At 43.3% G+C, this 23,990-nt stretch overlaps 2 protein-coding genes across 22 annotated transcripts in view; one reads left to right on the top strand and one right to left on the bottom strand.

The window, feature by feature from the left end:
- Positions 1-19,767, top strand: part of Atxn2 (ataxin 2) — a 115,105-nt gene extending 95,338 nt beyond the window's left edge. For 9 of the 17 annotated variants that reach the window (XM_063225627.1, XM_063225626.1, XM_063225633.1 and 6 more), the window contains 6 exons: positions 1,948-2,132; positions 2,570-2,702; positions 9,293-9,346; positions 14,907-15,052; positions 15,923-16,150; positions 18,165-19,767. In XM_063225627.1, the coding sequence (XP_063081697.1) occupies positions 1,948-2,132; positions 2,570-2,702; positions 9,293-9,346; positions 14,907-15,052; positions 15,923-16,150; positions 18,165-18,530 (1,112 nt within the window). In that variant the 3' untranslated portion in view covers positions 18,531-19,767. Of the gene's footprint in view, positions 1-1,947; positions 2,133-2,569; positions 2,703-9,069; positions 9,209-9,292; positions 9,347-14,906; positions 15,053-15,922; positions 16,151-18,164 lie in introns of those variants that run through there. The other 8 variants (XM_023562017.2, XM_063225632.1, XM_063225631.1 and 5 more) reach the window with 5 other exon arrangements.
- A 567-nt stretch (positions 19,768-20,334) lies between these two features.
- Sh2b3 (SH2B adaptor protein 3) overlaps positions 20,335-23,990 on the bottom strand; it is a 33,316-nt gene continuing 29,660 nt past the window's right edge. For 3 of the 5 annotated variants that reach the window (XM_063225642.1, XM_003462937.5, XM_063225643.1), the window contains exons 7-8: positions 23,781-23,952; positions 20,335-23,630 (exon numbers count right to left, since the gene is read on the bottom strand). In XM_063225642.1, coding sequence (XP_063081712.1) covers positions 23,335-23,630; positions 23,781-23,952 — 468 coding nt within the window. In that variant the 3' untranslated portion in view covers positions 20,335-23,334. The remainder of the gene's footprint in view (positions 23,631-23,780; positions 23,953-23,990) is intronic. The other 2 variants (XR_010039624.1, XR_010039625.1) reach the window with 2 other exon arrangements.

The raw sequence follows: 23,990 nt of genomic DNA, 5'->3' as shown, positions 1-23,990 counted from the left end.
TCTTTACTCTTTACAACCTTCTAAGTGTTACTGATTGCATCCCCCTGTGGTATACCAAGTCATCTTGTGTGTCTTGTGTAAATATACTATTATATAATGATGGTTTGATGAGCCTGGATTGGGTTTTTTAAGCCAATGATGGGTGTACTTTCTGTCATGTTTTGCAATACAGGTGTAACCAACGTGTTAAGGTGCCTGGTTTATCCAGGATAAGTTCTTTCCTGTGAGTCTTAGCAGCTGCCATTGGTGACTATGTTGTATTGTAGATCCAGTATTTCATTAGATGTTGCAAAATGGTGATGTTCTCTTTCTTTTTTCCTTCTTCAGTTAGATGGAACATTTCTGTAAAAACTTCATATGATCAAACTATTTGTCTACCTTGAGATATAATTTATATACAAAAAGGCAACTAAAAACCTCATTTGCTTGGGGTTTTTTTGTCGGGGAGAGTGGCTGTACTGGGAATCAAACTCAGGATCTTGTGTTTGCCAGGCATGGTAATGTGTATAATCTGAGCTCTTGGGGGATGAATACAGGAAAATAGCCTCAAATTCAAGGCCAGCCTGGGTTACATAGTGCAGAACCAGTCTGAACTACATAGCAAGACCTTGTCAAAAAACAAAAGGAAATTTGCAGTTACCTGTGTGATCAGTTCTGATTTTATGAACATACCAAGTTATATACAGTATCCTGCTTTTTGTTTTGCTTTACTTTTTGCAACAGAGTCTTGCTATGAGTTCAGGCTGGCATTAAAATTCCCTATGTAGCTGAGGTTGGCCTTGAACTTGTAGTGATCCTCTTGCTTCAGCCTCCCAAGTGCTGGGATTACAAATGTATACCACCATGCCAGCTATATACAGTGTTCCTCATACCTCTTACTTTGAAGACAGTGGTCACACAATTTCTCAAGTGTCTTATGAGCACCACAGTAGAAATAGATCTCAGGCGAGCACAGATGCCGTGTGGATATGGAGGGAAAGACATTCAGGCTGAAGCTAGTGCTTGGGAAGACTGGAAAGACTCCATTGAGGTGATGCCAGTCAAGCTGTAGTCTTAACTAGAGCTTTATTTAATAGGGGAAAAAGCATGGAATAATGCAAGTCAGAAAGGGATTTTTTAAAGAGTTACCATTTATAAACCTGCCAGTTGCTAAATGATGCTATGTGATTCTGGTTTTTAGGGGGAGTGAGATGTTGAGGATCCAGTATTTGGTGTAGGATCTGTTTGGCTCTTGGCATGCTTTTGTTTTTCTCTTAATGTATCCAGTCCCATTTCCAACCAGTGCTTAATTTTTATACCAGACAGTAAAGGTCTGCCAACCCCCAAGATGCTGCCATAATGGAGATAAAATGTAAAAAAGGGGCATCTGAGAAGGGAGAAGAAGTCATTGAGAGTGCTGTGGATGTCTGTTCTAAGTTCTTAACTGTGTCTGAGGGTCTTTCTGACAAGATGGTTTTAAACTGATACCTGCAGGATGAGTCACAGTCGTTCAAGGTTTTTCTTTTCTTTTCTTTTCTTTTCCTTTGATCTTCGCAGGTTTGAGTTAGGAGCTGGTATTTGAGGGTTAAGTGAGTACACATGGTAGAAAAATAGTCCATAGCATCTGAAGTGGTGGTGGGAGTGGCATAAAACAGCATTGTAGGGCCCACCTGTAATCTCAACACTTGGAGAGGCTGAGGCAGGAAGATGGCAAAATCAAACCTAGCCTGGGCAGTTTAGCAAGATTCTGTCTCAAAATTTTAAAAAGGGGCAGGAGGATGTAGCTCAGTGTGATGGTCCTGGGTTCCGTCCCCAGTACCACTGAGACAAAGTAAACCAAATGAAATGAGGCAAGTGCGAAGAGTCAAGTCATACAGAGCCTCTGTCATGTATGTATGTAGTACATTGACATATGTGTCACTCGGGAGGTGCTGATTCATGTCAGTAAGTCTTGGTCTTCCCCTGCAGTACCAAATATGCCCCAGCAGCGGCAAGACCAGCACCATCAGAGCACCATGATGCACCCCGCTTCAGCAGCAGGCCCGCCCATCGTAGCCACGCCCCCAGCGTACTCCACTCAGTATGTGGCCTACAGTCCTCAGCAGTTCCCAAATCAGCCGCTGGTCCAGCATGTGCCGCACTATCAGTCTCAGGTAAGGCTCAGGTGGCTTCTTAATTTTAGCCCATTTTAAGAACCTTTAGTTTAACTCACTCTTAATTAAGGGATTTCCCTTTATATTTCTTGCTTTGTGTTAATGGTGGCTTAACCTTTTAAATACATATTTCAGTGTGAAAATTTCAAAAGAAACAGCCAGGAAAGGTTTTTTTTTGTTTTGTTTGGTTTTCTTTTTTTTTTTGGTAGGGTGGGGACAAGCCAGCCAGCGCTGCCAAAGTGCAAGGAATTGTTACGCTTGCACTCCTGGGCTCTTTTTTTTTGTCTTTTTCATTTTTTTATCGGTACCGGGGATCGAACTCACGACTGCCTGCTTGCAAGGCAGGCGCTTACGCCACTGAGCTAAATCCCCAGCCCCAGCAGGGCCATTTTTTATGTTTCAGTGATTTTTCCTTTTGTCTTTTCACTTGAACACAGCACCCCCATGTCTACAGTCCTGTGATACAGGGGAATGCTAGAATGATGGCGCCGCCAGCACACGCCCAGCCCGCCTTGGTGTCTTCATCAGCAACTCAGTACGGCGCTCATGAGCAGACGCATGCCATGTATGGTAGGAAGCACTTTGTCTGTCTTTTCCAGTGTGCCTGACTATTCTTAATTTGTTTTAGAACCCTAAAAGGTACTTTAGAATAACCTGTCCTTTGATGACTTTAAGGGTCAAGAATCTAAAGGAAAAGATGAACCTATATCTGCCTCTGACCTGCTATGTAAATCTTGGCAAATACTTCTTTGATACCTGTTCTTACTTTAGCTAAAATACAGTGATGCATGTAACAGCAAAGCATCATTTTTGGTGAAAGACTGCTTCTTCCTTATCCTTGTCAGGATAGCCTGCCGAAGGCACACAGTGAAAGTAGAAATGCATTCTCTGGCACGAAAACACATTGCTGCACTCCTTGCTCTGGGATCACTGGTGTTACATACTTTGTGTTAGTCTATTATGATACTGTGTTTCTGCATCATGCTTTATTGTAAAGTCAAAATTGTGTAACATTAGATCTATTTTAGACATGATTCACACTTTATATGTAACCAGTATAAATTAGTAGGCTGGGCATGGTGGCACACACTTGTAAAGCCAGCACTCAGGCCGCAGGGGCAGGAGTATTGCCAGGAGTTTGAAGCCAGCTCCTGTATGGTGAGTTCAGGGCCAGCCTGGAGTACATAGTGAGAACCTGCCACAGTGCGGGGGAAAGGTGGTAGAGGGGACAAAGGGAGGAGTGAGAAGTATTTTATCTAAAATTAATGTAGAAGAATAATTTTTAAAAATTCTTCATCTCAATTTTGTGGTCAGTGAATTTTATGTAGATTAACTTAGCATCTGTCTAAAATTCTAAAATATATTTTTTGGTGTTGAGAATTTAAAATAAAGTTTCTTATTGTATGTTCTATAGGATCGATGGATAACCTCATATTATGTTTTTCAAAATGCATCTTTAATTACTACTAGATTACAATGTTAGTTTTGTTCTTAATAGTTCTAAGAATTGCTGTATTGTCATTTGTTTGCCCATTGGCATTTAAATATTTTGGATGTAGAAGATAAATTTAGTTTCTTCATATAATTGAAAAGTGTACTGTTAGCTAGGTATGGCAATGTGTGCTTGTAACCCTGGCACTTGAAAGGCTGAAGCAGGAAAATCACTGGGAGTTCTAAGGCTCCTGGGCTATATACATACTTCAAGGCCAGGCAAAACTACATACTGAGACCCTGTCTTAAAAAAAAAAAAAAAATACACTGCTATGAGAATAAAATTATAATTATATGCAGCTATGTGAGGTGGTTTCTTAAACCTCCTTTAACTTTTCGAATGACTGAGAATGTAGCATTTCATATCTTTTTAAATGTATATGGTGTTGGAGATTGAGCCTAGGCCTTTGCACATGCCAGGCAGCCACTCTACCACTGAGAAACATGCCCAACTCTGTTAAAAAAAAAAAAAAAATTGGCTTTTGTTCTTTCAGTTTTTTTGAGACAGGGTCTCACTACGTAGTTCAGGTTGGCCTTGAACTCACAGTGATCCTCCTGCCTCGGCCTGTAGAGTACTGGGATTATACATGCACTACCACACCCAGTTTAAAAAAACAAAACAAAAAGTCCTTTTGATATTTTGAATGATCACACCCCAAAAAAATGGAATTTACGGATTTCTGGCAAACACACCCTATCCATCCTTCAGATGCACTGCTTTTTATAACTTTTACACATTCTCCTTTTAAACAACAGGCTGGTATACTGGTGGACCCCTCTCATCCCCAGCAGTTTGAGATCCTGAGGCAGGAGGATTACACATTTGAGGACAGCATAGGAAACATAAAGAGATGCCCACTTTAACTTTTTTAAACAAAAATAAAAATAACTGGCAATCTTAACATTATGTAGGCTATTATGATTAGCGTTCACAGAAGGAGTCGCCCTTCCTTGCATCTCCAGTCGCACTGTATGCTTTCTTCCTGGAGGCTTGCTTCTGTTACGGGGTTTACTAATGGTGCGAAATTAAAGGCATTTACAAACTTAAGTGTGGCGGCGCAGGCCTTTAATATGGTGGCTGAAGCAGGAGGGTAGTTCAAAGCCAGCCTGAACTAGACCCTGTCTCAAAAAAAACAACAAAAAAATTTTTAGATACAAAATAAAATAAAGGCATTTATATTTATAAAATGCTGATATTTGATCTTAAGCATTTTGTTATAAATTAGACATTTTAAATTTATATTTGCTGTATTTTAGAAAACATTTCTTTCAAGAAGCCCATTAGTAATTTGACTAAAAAATACAGTGACAGAGACTGATTTGGTTTATTATTTCCGTTATAATCTGTCATTGAGCTTGTGTTAATTGTCTTAACCAGGACTTAAGTACGTATGTGAAAATGCAGTGCTGGTTCTTCATACTGACTTTCATGCACCTGATAAACATTTTGCCGGTTTTCCAGTTTGCAGAAACTTTAGGTGAAAAATTCATTATGATAGTTATTTCTGGTAAATGCCACATTTTTTATCAAGTGGAAAAACCTTTTTTTTTGGCTCACTCCCCTCGGGAATAAAATCTAAAACTTTGAGCTGAAATTTCCGTTGCTTTTTTTGAAACAGGATCTTGCCTATGTAATTTAGGCTAATTTTGAACTCATTACATAGCCCAAGCTGGCTTGAACTCTCCGCCGTCCTCTTGCCTCAGCACCCCTTTGTCCTGCTCACGTGCTGGGATTAACAGGTGTGCGCCACCATGTCTGGCTTCCATTGCTTCTAGACCCGTGTCTGTGTACTTGTGTTCTTCAGCTTTGAAGTAGGGCTGCGATGTTACGCAGAATCTTGCTGCTCCATGTGCACACTCATTGCCAGTGTGTAGCTTTGTCTCTGGGTGAAGGGCCACTCATTTTTTTATAGCTATCTTTATCTTTTTATCTATCTTTAATATATACATATACACATACATATATATAATATTGTTTCTTTCAGCTTCCCACATTTGTGAGACAACACGATATTTTACATGTGTCTGATTTATTTCACTTATGAGTAGGGTCTCAAGTTGCATCCATTTACCTTAAAAGTCTCCATCCAATTGATCTTTCTTTATGGCTAAGTAGTTCTCCATTGTATAAAAGCGCCATTTCTTTTTTTAATCCATTCCCTAGTCAATGGGCATTGAGAGTTGTTGCCAGGATTTAGCTATTACAAATTATGCTGCTATAAATATGGGTGCACATATATCACTATGGTGCCATGTTTTTAATTCTTTTGAGAAGATACCCAGAAGGTGAATAGCTGGGTTCAGTGGGACCTCCAATCCTCGTTTTTGAGAAATCTCCACACTGATTTCTACAGTGTTTGTACCAGTCTACACTCCCATCACAGTGGAGAATGGTTCCCTTTTCTCCATAGCCTCTCTAGCCTTGGTTACTGGTTGCTTTCTTGATGACAGCCATTCTTTCTGGGGTGAGAAAGAATCTCAGTGTTTTAATTTGTAGCTCTCAAATGACCAGCAGTATTGAACATTTTTTCATATATTTGTTTGTTGTTTGTATTTCTTCATCTGAGAAGTGTGTATTCATCTCACATAAAAAGCTATTTGAAACAGTCTGCATAATATATGCTGTATTCGAGGAACTTGAGATTTTTTAGCATCCCAGAACATTTTCATCTGAAAAGCATTTGACCATTCATTCATGAATGAGGAGGTAAGAAATGTATTGCAGGGGCTGGGGATTTAGCTCAGCGGCATAAGCGCCTGCCTTGCAAGCAGGCAGTCGTGAGTTTATTCCCTAGTACCGATAAAAAAGGAAAAAGGCAAAAAAAAAAAAAAAAAAAAAAGAAAGAAAAGAAATGTATTGCAAGAAAAACTGTGATGGTAACTTGTAGAGTAATCTGGAATGAACTGATCAAAGCCAGTTCTTTCATGCCAGGAGAAAGGTGATCAACAAAACCAGAGTTAATTCTTCTACACATTATACAAGTTGCATTTAAATCCTCTCTTTGGAGGGGCTAGTTATACTAGGGCTAAAACTGTGCACTCATTGCTAGTTGGTCAGGATTCTCTTTTGGGTATTTCAGATCTTAAAAAGAACACTAGAATGTGAATTCAGTAAAACTTCGCTTTGCAAGCATCATTCTGAAAACAGGCTTGTAACCCACAGCACTTGTACATCAGAGTGACTTTCCCTATAAAAAATAATGAAAACTCAGATGATTCGTTCTGTACCCCAGAAATACTCATATAAAGATGATTCCAGTGCTGTAATACAAAATGATAAAATGTAAAGAAAAATAAATTAACCCACACTTAACTTTGAAAACCTCTGTGACTAGTGGAAGACAAGAGAAAAAAGGAGGGTTATTGTGTAAGACAGCTTTCACTTTCACTGATAGAATTATTACTATCTTTTGGCTCAATAAAATCTTTCTTTTCACACAGCTTTTCTAACAAGAAACCACCCAACCACACTTGCTTTCGCCTTGTTTTGAGGATTTCACAAAAATGTGACACTGCATTGTCGTTAAAGATACTCTGTTACTTGCAGTGTGATGTATAGCCTTACTCAGATGGTACTTTTCTACCAAGTTTTGTACTGTTTGCCACATTTCACACGTCTCTAATCTCATTTGAAGGAAGGGCTTCCTTCACCTTTCACCTTTTTCTTCTCCTCTATTGGCATCTTGAGACCTTGTTCTTTTTATGAAGCTTAAATTTATTAGAAGTGGTTTGCTTGCTGGGCATGGTGACTTACACCTATAATCCCAGTACTTGGGAGGCTGAGGCAGGAGGATCGTTGTGAGTTTGAGACCAGCCTGGGCTACAAAGTGAGCTCAAGGCCAGCCCGAATTGCGTAGTGAGACCCTGTCTCAAAAGATTAAAAAAAAAAAAGAAGAAAAGGAAAGAAAGAGTTTGCTTGTCTTGCAGGACACTCTCAGAACAAGTTCCTTGCAATCCAAGGTTTTACTGTGTTTTGTTCTTTACCATCATAAACCATAATTTAATCTAAAACAGATTCTTTGTTATTGTCAGTAATTTATTTGAATTATCTTAGATCTTTTAAAACTTTACGCCAAATTCAAACAGAACATTTTATATACAAGGGAGATCAATGATAGGACACTTAGCCAGCATGTGTGAGGTCGTGGTCAGTCTCGATATTACTCAAAAAAATAAAGTTGATTTATAATACTAAGATATTATAGTAGACATATTCATGTTGTGTCACAAGCTTCATCCAGCAGGAAAATATTCCCTCCAGAGGCTGGTTCTGTACATGCTGAAAAAATAAATGGTTCCTCCTAAATGGAGAATGTCTGGCCAAGCTTCATTTCAGAAATGAACAAATGAATCTCCTTATTTATAGGGCAATTTTTAAAACAAGGGAGGTCATGGACTTTGGTTTTGGAATAGGGAGAATGCTTATTAGTGGAAGGTACAAGACAAAACTTTTGAATGGAAATGCTAATTTTATATATTTCTCGTGAACAATATATATATTCCCCAAAGAATCAAATACTTGAATTATTTTTAAGCTACATCATATGTAGATTTAAAATTCTTTCTAATGCAAAATAAGTATGTATCCAAAGGTTGGTAATAATCTTATGTCACCATTTTGTCATTCATTAATGCTTCTGGTCAGATCAAAAGCCTTTGAAAATACAAAGGACTGGAAAATGACTTTTAAAAAACATTTTGATATATTTAATATAAATATACTAACAGGTTACAAAAAACATGTAAGTTGCTAGAATAAGAGATGCATACGTTTTAAGTTACTTTTGAGTTTGTAATCTTTCTAACTAGTTTTGAAAAGACTGTTTTTACAAAGTACGCCTCTTTTGACTTCAGCCTGACTTGCCTCATTGCCTCTGTCCTCCTCAGAAGTTAGGTGAACATTGTTTTGCTTCACGTATAATTTCTAATTTGTCTCAGTTGGTTTCATGGAGATGGTCTCACCTTTCAGAAACAGTAATAATAAAGCCTTTTTTCCCTACTAACTAGAGCCATCTGGAATAGTTACATGTAGAATCTTTTTTTGATTTGTTTTTAGTAGTTTGATGCAGATAAGTTAAAAAGTACCATAAGTAAAAAGAAATATAAAGCAACATTAGCCCCCATCTGACAGCCATCTGATAACTTTGGAGAGTATCCTTCCTGGGGCACATATGTACATAAACAGCATCCCCTCTATGTAGATGTTTTACCAAGAAGAGAGAACGAACTCATGTTTTTATTATTGTGTTCTTCAACTTTTGGATCTGCTGCCAGATGCCTATAATTTGGACATTTCTGTTTTGCAAAATCATGTGTGACTTGAATTTGCTAAATATTGTTTTACTTGGGCAATTATTTATATTAAGGTTGTTCAGTGGAATGTTATGTTGGTCTTTTTTACCAGATGATTTCACATCAGGTAATGATTTTATTCTTTTCATTTAAGCAAGTCAACCTGCAGAACTTGACCTCGCAGTACAAAAGAAAAGTGTCTTCTGGTTCAGTCCTTTCAAAATTCTGTAGCAGTGTTGAAAGTGCTTGTCATCTCTTGTAAAATAAAAATGGATTATGCATGAATACAAAAAGATTACTATATATGTTGACCTTTCCAGAAAACTAGGAAAATGCACCTCAGAAGGCTAATTCACCTTTCTATTTCCCAAATTCAGCATGTCCCAAATTACCATACAACAAGGAGACAAGCCCTTCTTTCTACTTTGCCAGTGAGTTGGGTTTTTTATACTAATTTTATTATACAGTAAAGCACTTTTTAAAGAATACATGTTAAGGGAGCAAACTTGTTGAACAATATTTTCCTTGTGCCAGACAAAATCATTAAAAGTATGTGTATCTGTAAATAATGCAGTTTTGAAAAAGGACATATGACCCAGCTTAAGAAAGCTGGAGTTAATGAAAAATCAAGTTGTTTCAGAAATTAATTTTTGCATACCAAGCAAACACATAACTATTTGGAAAGGCCTAATATTTTTCTTATTCAGGGTAACTTTTCCTGAACAGCTAGTAATTTTTATATCAAGTTATAAGATTAGGTATATGAAACTTAACACATTAGTTTTCTTAGTAAAAAAAAAAAAAATTAGCCTCAATGGGATTTTTAATAGGGAGAGGGTTGACAAGATAATAGGGGGGAAACATTTCGTCATTTCAGTGTTTGATAAAAGAATGGTTTAGTGTGAGCTGGATATGACTGAAATCTCCACTACTAGGGATTAGGAGGCAGAAGTACACATTCCAGGCCAGCCTGTTTTAATGCTTAGTGACACCATGCCTCAACATAAAACCAGAAGCATTAGGGATGTAGTTCAGTGGTAGGTCACTTAGCCAGCATGCATAAGGCCCTGTGTTCAATCTCCATTATTCAAAGAAAAAGGTTTATAATACTAAGATGCATTCAGGATGTGCCATGAGCTTCATTCAGCAGGAAGACATTCCATCCAGAGACTGGCTCTGGTGCCTCCTAGGTCTTCTGCACACACTGAAAAAGGAATGGTTCCTCCTAAGTGGAGAAAGTCTGGCCAAGCTTCATTTCAGAAATGAACAAATGGGTCTCCTTATTTCTAGGGCAGTTTTTTACATAAGGCAAGTCATGGACTTTGGTTTTGGGACAAGGAAGATGCTTGTTAGTAGGAATTCATTACGGATTTATATAGTTGATGTGTGTCACTTCATGTGAGATACTGCATTCTAGAAGATATTAAGAACTAACATCCCTGTTCAGGGACCAGATTTTGAATTCTTTGGAAATAACTCATTATCTAGCTCTGTTAAGCGCTATATTTAGCATTGAGAAAGCATTTTAACCTTACAGTTTCATTGATTGTGCCATGACTTGGTATCCAAAAATAAGTTAATAAGTACTTATTTACTTGGTGCTAGGAAATTTTAAATAATTTAATCCTTTAATAGATGCTCTTTAAAAAGGAGTCTTGCTGTATGCATATGCTATTAAAAGGAAAGCGTGTCTGTGGGTATAGTGTGTAAAAGACAGTACCAGTGGTTAACTTTCTTATGTGCATAGTTTTGAGGTCTCAAACGTAGTTATCCTCACCATCTTACTGTCTCTGTTAGTGGCTATGGAACCATTGTCCTGGTAAGTAGCTAAGCTATCCTTAATTATCACACCTAAGCATTAGTTGCCTCAGCACAGCTTCCCCAGAAAAGAATCATTTGTACCTGGGAAAAGAAACTATGGGCTGCTGTTTGTAATTTAATTTGCTGCTTCATTTCCCCTTTACTCAGCCTTTTTGCAGGGTTTGGTCAAGTTGCCTTTTTTTCTCATAGAGTTTTCAGCTTTTGTTCACACCTCTTTTTCAGAACTTAACATCGCATTTAAAAGTTGAAAGTTTTTCTTTAATTTTTTAAACTTTTGCGTGCTGGTGATCTCTTGTTACTTGTGCATCCTATGCATCCAAGGTCACAATGACAGATTAAGCACGACAGCCTTATGGACTCAGTTTCTTCAGTTAAGGTCATGGCTTCTGGAAACTGGGAATATAGTTAATATTGTAAGGATTTGACTAATGGTATGTTGACAATTTTAAATATTTATGCTAATTTTAAAGACGCAAGTACTTATGTTAAATGAGAAGCTTCCAGACCAGTTCTGGCCCAGAGCAATACTACTTGCACAAAAAGGATTTTTTGAGACGTGGAGAGCTAAGTTTTATAAATAGATAGTTAACTGTTAAGCAGCTACGTTGGAATTTCAAAGAAAACTCACTTTATTTTTAATCTCTCTTAGTTAAAATTAGCAGATAAAACAGCATGGTGGCACATACCTGTAACCCCTGCACTCGGCAGGCAAGGCAGGAGGATGACTGTGAGTTCATGGCCAGCCGGGGCTACGCAGTGAGACCCTGTGTCCAAAAAAAGAGGAACAGTTAAACAGTTAATTCATTTACTGTTCTGTGCGCTCATCTCTCTCCCCAGATTTGCCATATTTCTTTCCTTGTTTACTAGTCTGTCTGGTTCCTTTCCCATGTCTCTGTTTTCAGATGTTTTTTTTTTTCTCGTTTTTTTCTCTCCTGCCCCCTTGTATCAGTTCTAACTGGCCTTTCAAAGAAACAGCCTATATTTTTGTTCAGAGTGTTGAATTAAAATACAAGTTTTGTATTTTCCCCACTCATTTTTCTATTCAAAGTAGAAAAATTTCTCTGTGTAGTACTTGTTTTAAGATCATTTACGTTAAAATATGAACACAGAAAAATATTTCTAATTAAACCTTAAAATTTTATTTGTAGTTTATGATGTATAAATTACATCTTGTTTTTTGTTTTTCAAATACCTTGTAGTTTACTTGGTGTTTAGGTAGAGAGGAGATGAGTTTTGGTTAGGTTTTGTTTGTTTCCTTTTTTAAGAGGAGGAAAATTAATATTTTTGTGGTACCGGGGATTGAACTCACAACCTTGCACTTTCCAGGCAAGTGCTTATGCCAGTGAGCTAAATCCCTGGCCCAAGAGTAGGAAAATTTATTGAGAGAGCTCCTGAGAGACAGAAGGGAGCCTAAAAGTGGGTTGCCCTTTGTTTTCTGTTGTAATGTATAGTGGAAACAAGGGATGGTGCTACTGAGCCTGTACTATCAACTACTGAGAAGGCCGAGGGAGGAGGATTGCTTGAGCTGTGAGGCTTGGGGCCACCCTGGGCAACCTAGTTAAGACCCCATCTCTAGGAAATAAATGAGCTAGGGCTATAGCTAAGGGATAGAACATATACTTAGGCTAAGTAAGGCCTCCAGCAACACAAGTTTAAGAATTCATAACAAAATATTTGGTGTTTAATTTCCTTTCACATAATTTCAGTAAGTTACATTTTTCCAGGTGATGAATACTTTAAAATTTCATGGGCCAGGTGTGGTGGCTCACGCCTGTAATCCCAGCACATAGGAGGCTGAGGCAGAAGGATCACTGGACGTTCAAGGCCAGTCTGAACTACATAGTGAAACCCTGTCTCAAAAAAATACCTTCATGGACGTAATCATTTTCTGTGGTGGCCATGTGTTATGTACAAAATAATAATAGCACTCATTGAATTTATTGCTTTGCAGTGCTAGAGATCAAATCCAGGACTGCACACATGCTAGACAGGCACTCTTTGTCACGGAGCTGTGTCTCCAGCCCTATTTTTAAGTTTATTGTTACTTTTTAATATTCTTAATACTTTGCTTACAAAGTAACTAAAAGCGAAATTTAAAACTTTCCAGTATAAAATTTCCTGAATATAGTTTTAAACACTTAAATATTTGAAATTCTATGCTGTTAAGAAAATCCATAAATGGAATTTTGGAGTTGCTTTCCCTCAGATTTAGTATTGATACAAATGAAATATTGAAGAAGCTTGCAGGGCTGGGTATGGTGGTACACACCTGTGATTGCAGCACTCAGAAGGCTGAGGCAGGAGGTTCACCGTGAAGTCAGTGTCAGTCTGAACTACACTATGAAACCCTGTTTATTTAAAAGGAAAAAAAAAGGCTAGGCAATGTGGTTTATTTATGTACTTATTTTGGTGTAGGGATCAAACTCACAACCTCACGCTTGCTAAGCAGGCACTTGATGTAATTTTAATGTTAGTAGTGGTTTTTAAATGACTAGACATCACTAGCAGAATTTTTTTATGATAATGGGATTATGCTGTCCAATCTAGTAGCTATGTGTGACCATTTTAATTACCCCAAAATAAAAATTTTAAATGTATGTTGGGATTATTTTTTTTTTTTTTAACAATAAAGTCAGGTTCCAAATTTATGTCAGGTCTTTCATCAAATCATTGCCTAAACAGTTTGGGGGAACTAAAAGTAAGCTGAGTAAGTATGAAGGAAGAGACCTCTTGCACAGACACATGGGGCACGTCTTACCTCCTGAAAAACAACAGTAACTCTTTAAAAAGTTCAGAGGGAGGTTGCTATAATTTGTTTAAAATGTTCTAATGTACGTAATCCTTGCAGTCTGGAAAACTTTTCCAGAGTACAAACAGAACTTTATTTGTTCTGAAGTGCACATTAACAGAAATGCCAGCCGTGGCATTAGCAGTGGATGCACAGGTGATCCTAGCACTGGCGCTTTGCCTTGCCCTCCCTTTTCTAAGACACACATTTGCAGCTGGAGACAAAATGCTGGCTGGGGCTGTGGTTGCCCTCAGCCCTGCAGCATTAGGTATTGGAGGACAGCTTCACTTGCCTGACCCCCCCCCCCATCTCATTGCTGTGGGGCACAGCAGGCATCCGTGGTGCTGCCTCTGCAGCCGCAGATGCCTGGTTCCTATGTGTGCTTGCTTCTCACCTGTCTCTGTTTGCTAACATGTTAAGTGACGAATGTGAAGAACTATTTTGGGCATCATTTCTGTATGTGGGATTAGTTTCTAAGGGGTTGCAGGATTCATTTCTTGGAAGAGAGCTGGGAGTCAGTTGCTGTTGGAGCTATGGCTTGAGAGTACTCTGGTCTGCTCACTGCCCCCTTGAGGGGAGATATGTTGCCATGTTCTTTTCTCTAATTGCTGTTTTGGGAAGACATGGATAGATGAGTTTGTACCTGTCCTCTTTTGTATGGCCTATGCTGAGAATTGGCTCTGAGTTATCTTTAATGACCACTTACCTTTAGCAGGTCCATCATATTTCCTTTGACATACCTCTAATAAAATTCCTTTTAAAGGGATTGGAGTGCTTTGAGGAAGTTCATTTTTTTTTTTTTTTTTTGACATAATACAGGTAATTTCAGCTTCTAGATTTTCTAAAAAACAAAGGTGAGAAATCCTTGGTAGGCCCCCGGAGAACAAACTACATGACAGAGTCCCTTCTATGATTTACACAGATGTGGTTGTTTGTCCTCACCATGTCACATTTCTGACACAGCCCCTGTCAGCCCCATGACACTGCACCGCTCCAGGGCAGTAGCATGGTGAGGGTAGCTGGTAATGGCCTTGCGGAGGGTGGAGAGGGATGGCGAGCTTTGGGGGGAAAGAGACAGTGTAACTTTGTGCACAGAAGTGTGGTTGCTTAAGCTGTTTTTGACTAAACTTCACAGAAAACCTAGTGACAAGAAGACTAAATTCAAACATAACATATATAGCTGTATTATACAAATCGAATGCTAGTCTGATTGTTAGGGAATAACTTTACATTTAAGACCATGGTGGTTTGAATGGTCAGAGGCTGGTAGTGGCATGTATCCCAGATGGAAGCCTTCAGGAAACCCCAGTTGCCGAGGGATAGAGGAGTGATGCTGGTCCTCAACATGTCAGTTGTACACGCTGCTTTTCCTTTTACTTCAGTTTCCACGGGCTCCCTCGCTCAGCAGTACGCACACCCTAATGCTACCCTGCACCCACATACTCCACATCCTCAGCCTTCAGCTACCCCCACTGGACAGCAGCAGAGCCAGCATGGTGGAAGTCATCCTGCACCCAGTCCTGTTCAGGTAAGGAGGAACCTAGGCTGCGTGGCTTTGCTGCCTTGTTCTAGTCACTGAGTGTTTCTCAGTTCCAGGCAAGGTGCCAGGCGTTGTATGATCAGAACACATAGTATGGTCACCTGCATGCAACCGGCAGTGCTGCTCTAGGGTAGGAATTAGGGGCTTTTTAAAATGACATTAAGGCTGGGTGTGGTGTTCCACCCCTGTAATCCTAGCTACTTGGGAGGCTGAAGCAGGAAGATCACAAGTTTGAGACCAGCTTAGGCAATTTATCAAGACCCTGTCTCCACATAAACAGGGCTGAGGATATAGGTCAGTGGTAGTTTCCGTGAGTTTAATCCTCAGTACTGCAGGAAATAAAATTTTAAAGTTCACAATTGAGAGCAAAGGCATTGCATAAGCTCTGGAAACTTGCTGCTGACGAAAGCTCCAAGAGGTGCTACTGGCAGTTAAGGCAAGGCCTCCACACTGAGCTTTATCTCCAGCCCTTTTTATTCTGAGACAGTCTTGCTGTATCCCTAAGTTACCCAAGCTGACCTTGAAGATACAATTCCCCTTCTGCCTCAACTTCCCTAAGTGCTGAGATTTTATAGGTGTGCACCATGATGCCTGGCTAAAAGATCGAATTTAATGTAAAGTTCATGATTTAACATGAAGCAAATTCTTACTTGGTTGGGACTTTAATTTCATTCCTAAAGCTTATATAATAAGGGATTTCATTTGTTTTATTAATGTCTGTAACCATGTTGGTTCACGAAGTAGTAAGAGGTATTTTGTTTGGTTTTTGGACATATTTCAATTCCCTAAGTCCATGGTCTTGTTTTACCTTTTCGGATGGGAATAAGTCTCTTTCTAAATCTTCCTGATGCTTTGCAGCACCATCAGCACCAAGCCGCCCCGGCGCTCCACCTGGCCAGTCCACAGCAGCAGTCAGCCATTTATCACGCAGGGCTTGCGCCGACCCCACCTTCCATGACGCCTGCCTCCAATACGCAGTCGCCACAGAATAGTTTCCCAGCAGCACAGCAGACCGTCTTCACAATTCATCCTTCTCATGTTCAGCCAGCATACACCAACCCGCCCCACATGGCCCATGTACCTCAGGTAATCAGCGTAGCCACTTCTCTGAGGAGTGAGAAAGACATGGTGGTTGTCATAAGCAGCAAAGAGCCAGCCGCTCTCCAGGCCAGGACCCCCGTGTGTGGTGCCATTGCCTGTCTCCCTTCCCCGCTCAGTACACCTGTGATCTGGCCCTCAGTGAATGTTGGTGTGATTTTGTAATGGGATTGGTAAAACTGCCTATCAGTTAGTGCTTTAATGTTTTCCAGCTGAGACCTTAAAAGCATCTTCGACTCTGGAATGCACCCCAGTCCTCCTTTCCTTTTTGTGTCTGCTTTGCTCCGTCTATAGCTTCCCTCCTATATATATGTCACCATATACATATACACACACACACTTATTCCACACGCCCATGGGAACTGGCAGGGGTAGGGACCATCAGTCTCAGCTCCCTGGGGTGACTGTTCCAGGCCTGGCAGCCTGAATGTCAGTCCCATGGGTTTCAGGGCACAGGGCAGTCCATACAGCTGGACCTGGTCCTCCCCCATCTGCTGTGGCCGTGTGTTGTGCTTCTGGAGAGAGAGCTAGAAGTTGGATGCATCCAACAGTGTCCTGTTGTTAAAAGTATAACCCTAGAGGTCTCTGGAGACCCTCCAGGGTGAGCCTGGGATGGCAGAAAGGTGTGGTACCGTCTGTATCAGCTGGTGACAGAGGTCCTGTGCAGGCCAGGGACATGTTTGGCTTTTTCCGTGGTGAAGAACACCGCTGGAGGTGAACTCTTGTGCTGTCCTCAGGCCATCCATGGAGCTCTCTTGAGGGTGAACTGGCTGTGTTACTATCTCTGCTACTTTGATACCACGGCTTTTAGGCGGGTCTAAGCAAGACCCACCTCACTCGCCTCCGTTTCCCGTCAAGTACTATGCCTGTGAGGCTTTGGCAAGGTGTATGGGCCGAGATGCAGTGGAGTTGGAGCTCTCTCAGGTCGCCTTGTTACTGGAGGCCCACAGTTGCTGGTGTGTTTGGAACCCATACCCTGTGGAGGGCAGGGGCCACAGTGCAGCACGCTGTAGTCGGTCGGCTCTGTACTGGGGAGGGGCCCGGTGCGGTCAGTGTGCTTTGATGGAGTCAGCTTCATGAGTTGGGGTCCTACAGGTATCTAACAGAGGCTGGTGGCTATGTGGGTATGTGAACTGAAATACAAGTTGAGGTTCTTGAAAACCTCACTTTTGTGTTTTTGTGGAGAAGGGGCAAAAGGGCTTATTATATGAGCAAGTCCAAATATGCCATTTGATTACAGGAGAGCAAATACTGCGTTGCATTCAAAGTTCACAGTCTTAAAAGAGGACACAGTGCGGGAGGCAGGAAACCAGGGTTCTTCCTAGCCCTGCCAGCCCCGCATAGAGCTGGGGTCTCGCTGTCAGCTACAATCTCCTTTGCTCCTTGAACTTGCTGTCACTTGGTATGGGGCACTGGGCTGGTCCTGGTCCAGAGACTTTCAGACTGCTCTTTCCGTCGCATTGAGCCTCTTCCCCTGCTCCATCAGCGAACCCTTCAGAGTGAAGGGAACCCAAGAGTTTCTTCATCTTACTGCCTGCCGAGCAGGCATCATCAGCAAGAGGGGTATGAACAAGAAGTGACCCCAACGGTGGCATCCGACAGTCCCTGCTTATCCTTGTAGTATTCTGCTTTCCTATTGGAAAGGGATGTCTCTGTTAAACATCTTCAGGCTCAACATGGAGCCCCTGTTCTGAAGCACCGTGGTGTTGTGTCCAAGCTGAGAAGGATGCTCAGGCCAGGACTAACCTTGCTGACACCTGTCCCGGATATAGAACTCAGTGATGAGCAGTGGTGGCAACTAGAACATTATACCCCCAATATCTACCCATTGGTGCCTGCTCCCCAGCCCTGCAGCAGCTGCGGAAAGGTGTGAACCAGGGAGTATCCCCAGAGCAAAGAAACGGGCCCTGAGGCCCAGCCTAGCGAAAGGACAGGAACACAGTTGACTTGTTGTTTAAGCTGGAGATGTTGCCTGTATGCGTAAAAGAGCTCTCTGTTTCAGGCTCATGTACAGTCAGGAATGGTTCCTTCTCATCCAACTGCCCATGCGCCAATGATGCTAATGACGACACAGCCACCCGGCGGTCCCCAGGCCGCCCTCGCTCAAAGTGCACTACAGCCCATTCCAGTCTCGACAACAGCGCATTTCCCCTATATGACGCACCCTTCAGGTGAGGCGTGTGTGTGCAGGGGCCGCCGGGGCACCCCAAGCATTCTGCTTGCACAGGTTGAATGGCAGGCAGGGCCAACGCTGCAAGCTCTGCGCTCGAAAATAGCAAGACCCATCCAAGACTGCCCAGAAGGGACTTCGATGATCAGTCAGTGTCAGGGCCTGAGGCTTCCGGGAGCCGGTCTGTGTGTGTTCTGATGGTATGCAGGATGTGGCTTGATGAACAGCAGCAGCTGCCGCATTCGGGTTGCTGGTGCATGCCTAGGGCTCAGTTGGCCTTCTGTTACACCAGGCTGGGCAGGCAGTGTGTTCCTTCCTGAGTCCCCACAGGCTGACAGGCGGGGGGTTATGGCCATGGCAGTTTGCTTGTAGCTTGGAGAAGAGACTGATGAGCAGGTGCTGTATGTGGACTGGTTGGAGTGTAGGGTCAGCCTCAGCCTACACCCTGACGGGGGACGCCCTTGCTGGTGCTCCAGTACTGGATGGCTGCCATGGCGGTACCGCAGTCTCACCTGTTCCTCTGAAAGCAATGCTGGTGCTTGGCTACTATTTGGGGAGGGGGTATGGCAGGGCCTTTTCTCCTTCCCCGATCAAGTCTTATGGGAGCTTTATCTGAAGAGGTTTTCCGTCTGACTGGTTTGTTCTACCCACTCACCTCCCCGTCCTTCCCCACCTTGGTGCAGACGGGAGCGGGGCAGTGAATTGAACTGAGTCTTGTTCAGCTAGCCAAGGGTAGTTCAGTCTGCTGCAGAGACACTAGGCTGATGCACAGTGTTGCCAGTGTTCTGTTTAAATGTGCACTTTTCTTTTTTACAGTACAAGCCCACCACCAACAGCAGTTGTAAGGCTGCCCTGGAGGAACCGAAAGGCCAAATTCCCTCCTCCCTTCTACTGCTTCTACCAACTGGAAGCACAGAAAACTAGAATTACATTTATTTTGTTTTTTAAAATATATGTTGATTTCGTGTAACATTCAATAGGAATGCTAACCGTTCACTTGCAGTGGAAGATATTCGGACCGAGTAGAGGCGTTTAGGAACTGGTGGGCTGTTCCATAATTCCACGTGCTGTTTCAGAGTCCCGCAGGTACCCCAGCTCTGCTTGCTGAAACTGGAAGTTATTTATTTTTTAATGGCCCTTGAAAGTCACGAACACATCAGCTAGCAAAAGAAGTAACAAGAGTGATTCTTGCTGCTATTATCGCTTAAAAAAAATCAAGACTTAGAACACCCTTTTACTAAACTTGACAAAGGTTCAGTAAATTCTTACCGTCAAACTGACGGGTTATTATTTATAAATCAAGTTTGATGAAGTGATCACTGTCTACAGTGGTTCAACTTTTAAGTTAAGGGAAAAACTTTTACTTTGTAGATAATATAAAATAAAAACTTAAAAAAAATTAAAAAATAAAAAAAGTTTTAAAAACTGGTAATAAGTTAATGTGTGTTTGTATAAGCTGCTTGTGCTGTAGGAGACTGTCAGGGCAAGTGGGCTGTGTATGCTGCTTCCGGATCCTGAAAGGTAGTTGCTAAATGATATTTCTTCGTCAGCTTTAGCTCTGGTTCAAGATGTCTTTAGAGAAAGACAAGACTGGGCTATCCTTGCTGGATTAGTGCTTGGCATGAGGAGGAGGAAGGCTGGCCAGTGCTGATGGCCACAGCCCCACACAGCCCAGATTCTGTAAGCTCCCATTTCCTGTCTTCAAAGGTCAGCGGTTGTCCCAATTCATCTGTTTTACCAGCAGGGGGCAGAAAAGACTTTATTTTTAAAACTACGATTAAAAAATCTGGAAGGCTCTAATCCCAGCACTGGGAGGGCTGAGGCAAGGGGAACTGTGAGGCCAGCCTGACAGAGACAGACAGATCCAGAGGGCTGTAAGGCTGAGGGACACAGATAGAAAAGCAGTTCACTAATGCTCCTAAGCATGGTTAATTACACAGATATGGATTTTGTAGAGAATATAGGCTAATAGAATAGAGCATTCAAACATGGTGGCAACAAATTAAGGTTCTTTAAACTTACTTTAATTCACGTATAGCAATTTGTACATTATAGCAAAATTTGCATTATTCAATAAGTTACTAATACAGTACATAAACAATACATAAAAGTTTGCCAAATACCTTCTGCCTCAAGTCATACTAGCTGAATCTGCTGTTCGTGTTACCACATCGTGCTGCTGCTTCAGCCACTGGCCCTCAGGGGTGTCCTTGGTGAGAGGCAATGGGTGATCTACTGTCAAGATGTTAGCTCAGACGTGCCATCTGCGGTAAGAGACAGCCCTGAATAAAAAGCAGGAAGGAACTTCAGGCAACCCTTGGGGAAAAGTTGAAGGCCTTCCTTAATAGATTAAAAAACTTATGTAAAAATAGTGTTCTCTGGCCCAGGACTTAAAGGATTCCTTTTTCCTACACGGCCCCGAAGTGTCAAAGGCAGATGATTTATACCAGATAAAGCCACATGGATTGCTGGTCTAAAATTCAAGGCAAGTTAGTTGACTTCTTTGGTGCTGGTGACTTAGTTTGTAAAGTTCAGTAGTTAGATGAGAAGGAAAGGATGGGTGCTGGGAGCTGGGATCTGTCAGTAGGCAGGACCCTGCCGCTCCTTCACTGTCCCTTGCTCTGAGTGCAGCTTGCTGGCTTGGCCTCAGCTGCCAGTAGTGGTCCCATCGGGCCTGGTGGGAGGGGCATGGGATGTGCTGCCCTGAGCGGGGCCAGGCACAGGCTGTCTGGAGAGCATCCAGGCCGTCAGGCAGCTGGACCTGCTCCAGCAGAAAGAGAAGGCATTGGCATAGTGTCACTTGGTCCCAGGGCCATAAGGGGTCTTTTTGTCAGAATGTACTTGAGCTGTTCTGGTAAATTGGATACATTTAGAGGGGGCACAGCGTGGCGTGGCGTGGTATGGGGTGTAGTTCACCGTCACCATGAACTGAGCTGGAGCTGCTCTGTGTGAGGGTCTGGAGCCTAAGCTGGAAGAGGAATAAACTGGCTGGCACAAGGGGCCGTCCTTCCTTCACTGTCTCCTGTGCAGACAGGAGAAAACCGAGACGACTCACATCAGGAGTGCCTTCTCTGATGACCTTTCTCTTTCCCAAAAAAAAAAAACCTGCACTACTTTAGGGGTTTGGAGACACGGTCTCACCGTGCAGCCCAGGCTGGCCTTGATCTCATGTTGCGCTTGCCTTAGCCTCCCAAGTGCTGGGAAGCTACACCCGGCCACACTTACTGACAATATTTTCTAGAGAAAGGTGCTTTTATAGAGGATAAAAACAAGTATCCTCAGAACTGGGCAGCAAGCATGGACAAGTGTCGGGTGTGGTGTATGGTCCATAGAACACTGGGTATCTTCAGAGTGGCACAGAGGTGGCTCCAGAGCCCTCTGGGTTTCTCCCCCTTGGTTTTTTGAGCTAGCATCTTGCTCTATGTAGTTGAGGCCTTGAACTTAATATGTAACCCAGGCTGGCCTTGAACTCTTGGCACTCTTCCTGCTTCACCCACCTACGTGCTGGGATCACAGGGGTGTGCCACTGTGCTGGGCCTAGAGCCCTCTGAAGATGAGCAAGCTGTCGAAGCAGAAACCTGACCCGTTGGCTTACGGAGGGTATCTGGAAAGACCAAGCCTTCCCTTGAGAAGGCAGGCTGGGTTGGTCAGAGGCTGTGGATTCATATGCAGTTCTGAGCGATGCAAGCTCAGCTCTGCTATGCTCCCAGTATCCTAGAAGCCACTGCAGGGACAGTGGTTGGCTGAACTAGATGGTTCTTGTTGGCACATAAAGGCAGCTGACTGTTGTCACTGCCTGCCCTGTTCTTGTGCTTCCACAGGAGGGCCCCTCTGTAAGTCATGTCATTTTAAATGCAAGCATAGATAGAGGCGTGCCTTCAGGCCCTGGCTGGACGGGGCCTGTGTGGCAACACGTGCGCTAAGACAAGACAGGCTGTGGGTTCTTAGTTTCTCCTTGGCTATGGCACCAGATCCCTAGCTTCCATTTTGACTTAAAAAGGAGCCAGAGGCCCGCTTGCAGGGTAATTTAATAAGCCACAGCCACGTGGGGCCTCTGAGCTGGGTTGTGAAAGGAGTAAGGGGTGAGGGGCTGCCTGGAAAGGGCCTGGGAGCCTCCTACCCTTCCGCCCGCCCTGCCCACTCCCCAGCGGTGTGTATTCTCCGTAAAGTTGCTGTAAACTAGGGTCCAAATTTTTATGCTTAAGGCACCAGGATAGGACTGTTCCTTGCCACCTTCCTGTTTTAGTAGTTGCCTAAATTTCCCTGAAAGGGTGACACACTTCACTGCTGTGTATTCAGGGAAGACAATGGCCGCTCAGCAGCAGGTGACTGTCCCAAGGATGGACAAGGCTGCCAGGCACAGTGAGTCAGGTGGGGTTTGCATAGTGATCCCTGGCTGCAGACGGGTACGAGTTGAAACAGTGCAATGAAGTAAGCAAAGATTTAGTCTTGAAACCTGAATCTTTTAAAAACATTAATCTGAGGTAAAATGTTTAAAATCCTTTTTGACCTTCAGCTGCCCCTGTGACAGCTTCTGCCCTAAGGCTGAGAGAAGCGGGGTTAGGAGTGCCCACCTGCGGCTGGGACCCGCCACGGGCCTGATGCTCCAGGGTAACCACGTTAGTGTTCTGGGCTTCCTGATGACCCCCCTTTCCCCAGTACAAAGTCTGTCATCAGCGGTGACAGTGTCAGTGAGAGAGCGCGCAAGTTTCTACTGCCAGCTCTGGCCCTCACCCCGCCTCTTCTGAGAGGGCTGGGGCCGGGACTTAGGGACCCAGGGCAAGTGAGCTGGCGGCATCTGCAGACAGAAACCACTTCTGTAAACAACGAGAAAGCCGACGGGACTTAGAGGAGGCCCTTTAACAGGCCTAATAGCAGGGTCACATCCAGCCGGAAAGAGCAGCTGAGTGTGCCCCGAATCTCTCTCTGAAAGGTAGGAAAGATCATTACATTCACAAGTTCACGGCTCTGCCTGTGCTCCCAGGGGCTGGCCGGGCCACCGTCAGAGAGGCGTGTACTGGTTGTCTATGGCCCGCAGGTGACTCCGAGAGGACGAGTCCATGTCATAGTCTGAGTCTCGTGCCCGACTCCCAGGCTCAGGCTCCAGGTGCCGCAGGCTGCTGGCCAGCTCCTCAGGCGAAGGCACCAGGTGGAAGATCTGCTCGGGGGGCGACGAACGGCCTGGAAGAGCCTCGGGGCCAAGCCCTCGAGGACAGCCGGAAGAGCCGAGGTGGGGAAGGCTCAGCTCTGAGTCCCAGTGAGGGAGGGAGGAAGGGAAGAGGACGGTACTGCAGGAACCTAGGACAAGTGACCAAGAAATCTTGCATCAGTCTCAATGCAAGTACGGGCAGCACGCAAAACCACGTCTGTGTGGCCGCGGCAAGCTCTCACCCTCCGAGTGGCTCCCTTTTGCCAGTCCCCGTTATTAGCAAAAGGCCTGTGTCACACCTGGTGGCTGGGAGACCACAACCACATAGCTGGAGAGCCGGACGTCGCAGGCAGCCCCACACTCGAGCGGGATGGGCGAGTGCTGGAAGTGGCGCAGCATGTCGGGGACGGAGGGGAAGTGCAGGTGCTGCACTCGGCACTGGCCCCGCTCCGTCAGCAGCAGGCGCAGGTGCTGCGGGAGGTGAAGGAAGCGCACTGTCCCCACTGTCC

The sequence above is a fragment of the Cavia porcellus genome, unplaced genomic scaffold (assembly GCF_034190915.1).
Source record: "Cavia porcellus strain 051 isolate PalLab524CR breed Dunkin Hartley unplaced genomic scaffold, mCavPor4.1 scaffold_16, whole genome shotgun sequence".
Taxonomy (NCBI): domain Eukaryota; kingdom Metazoa; phylum Chordata; class Mammalia; order Rodentia; family Caviidae; genus Cavia; species Cavia porcellus.
The sequence above is the reverse complement of the archived record's forward strand: the minus strand, read 5'-3'. Positions and strand labels throughout refer to the sequence as shown.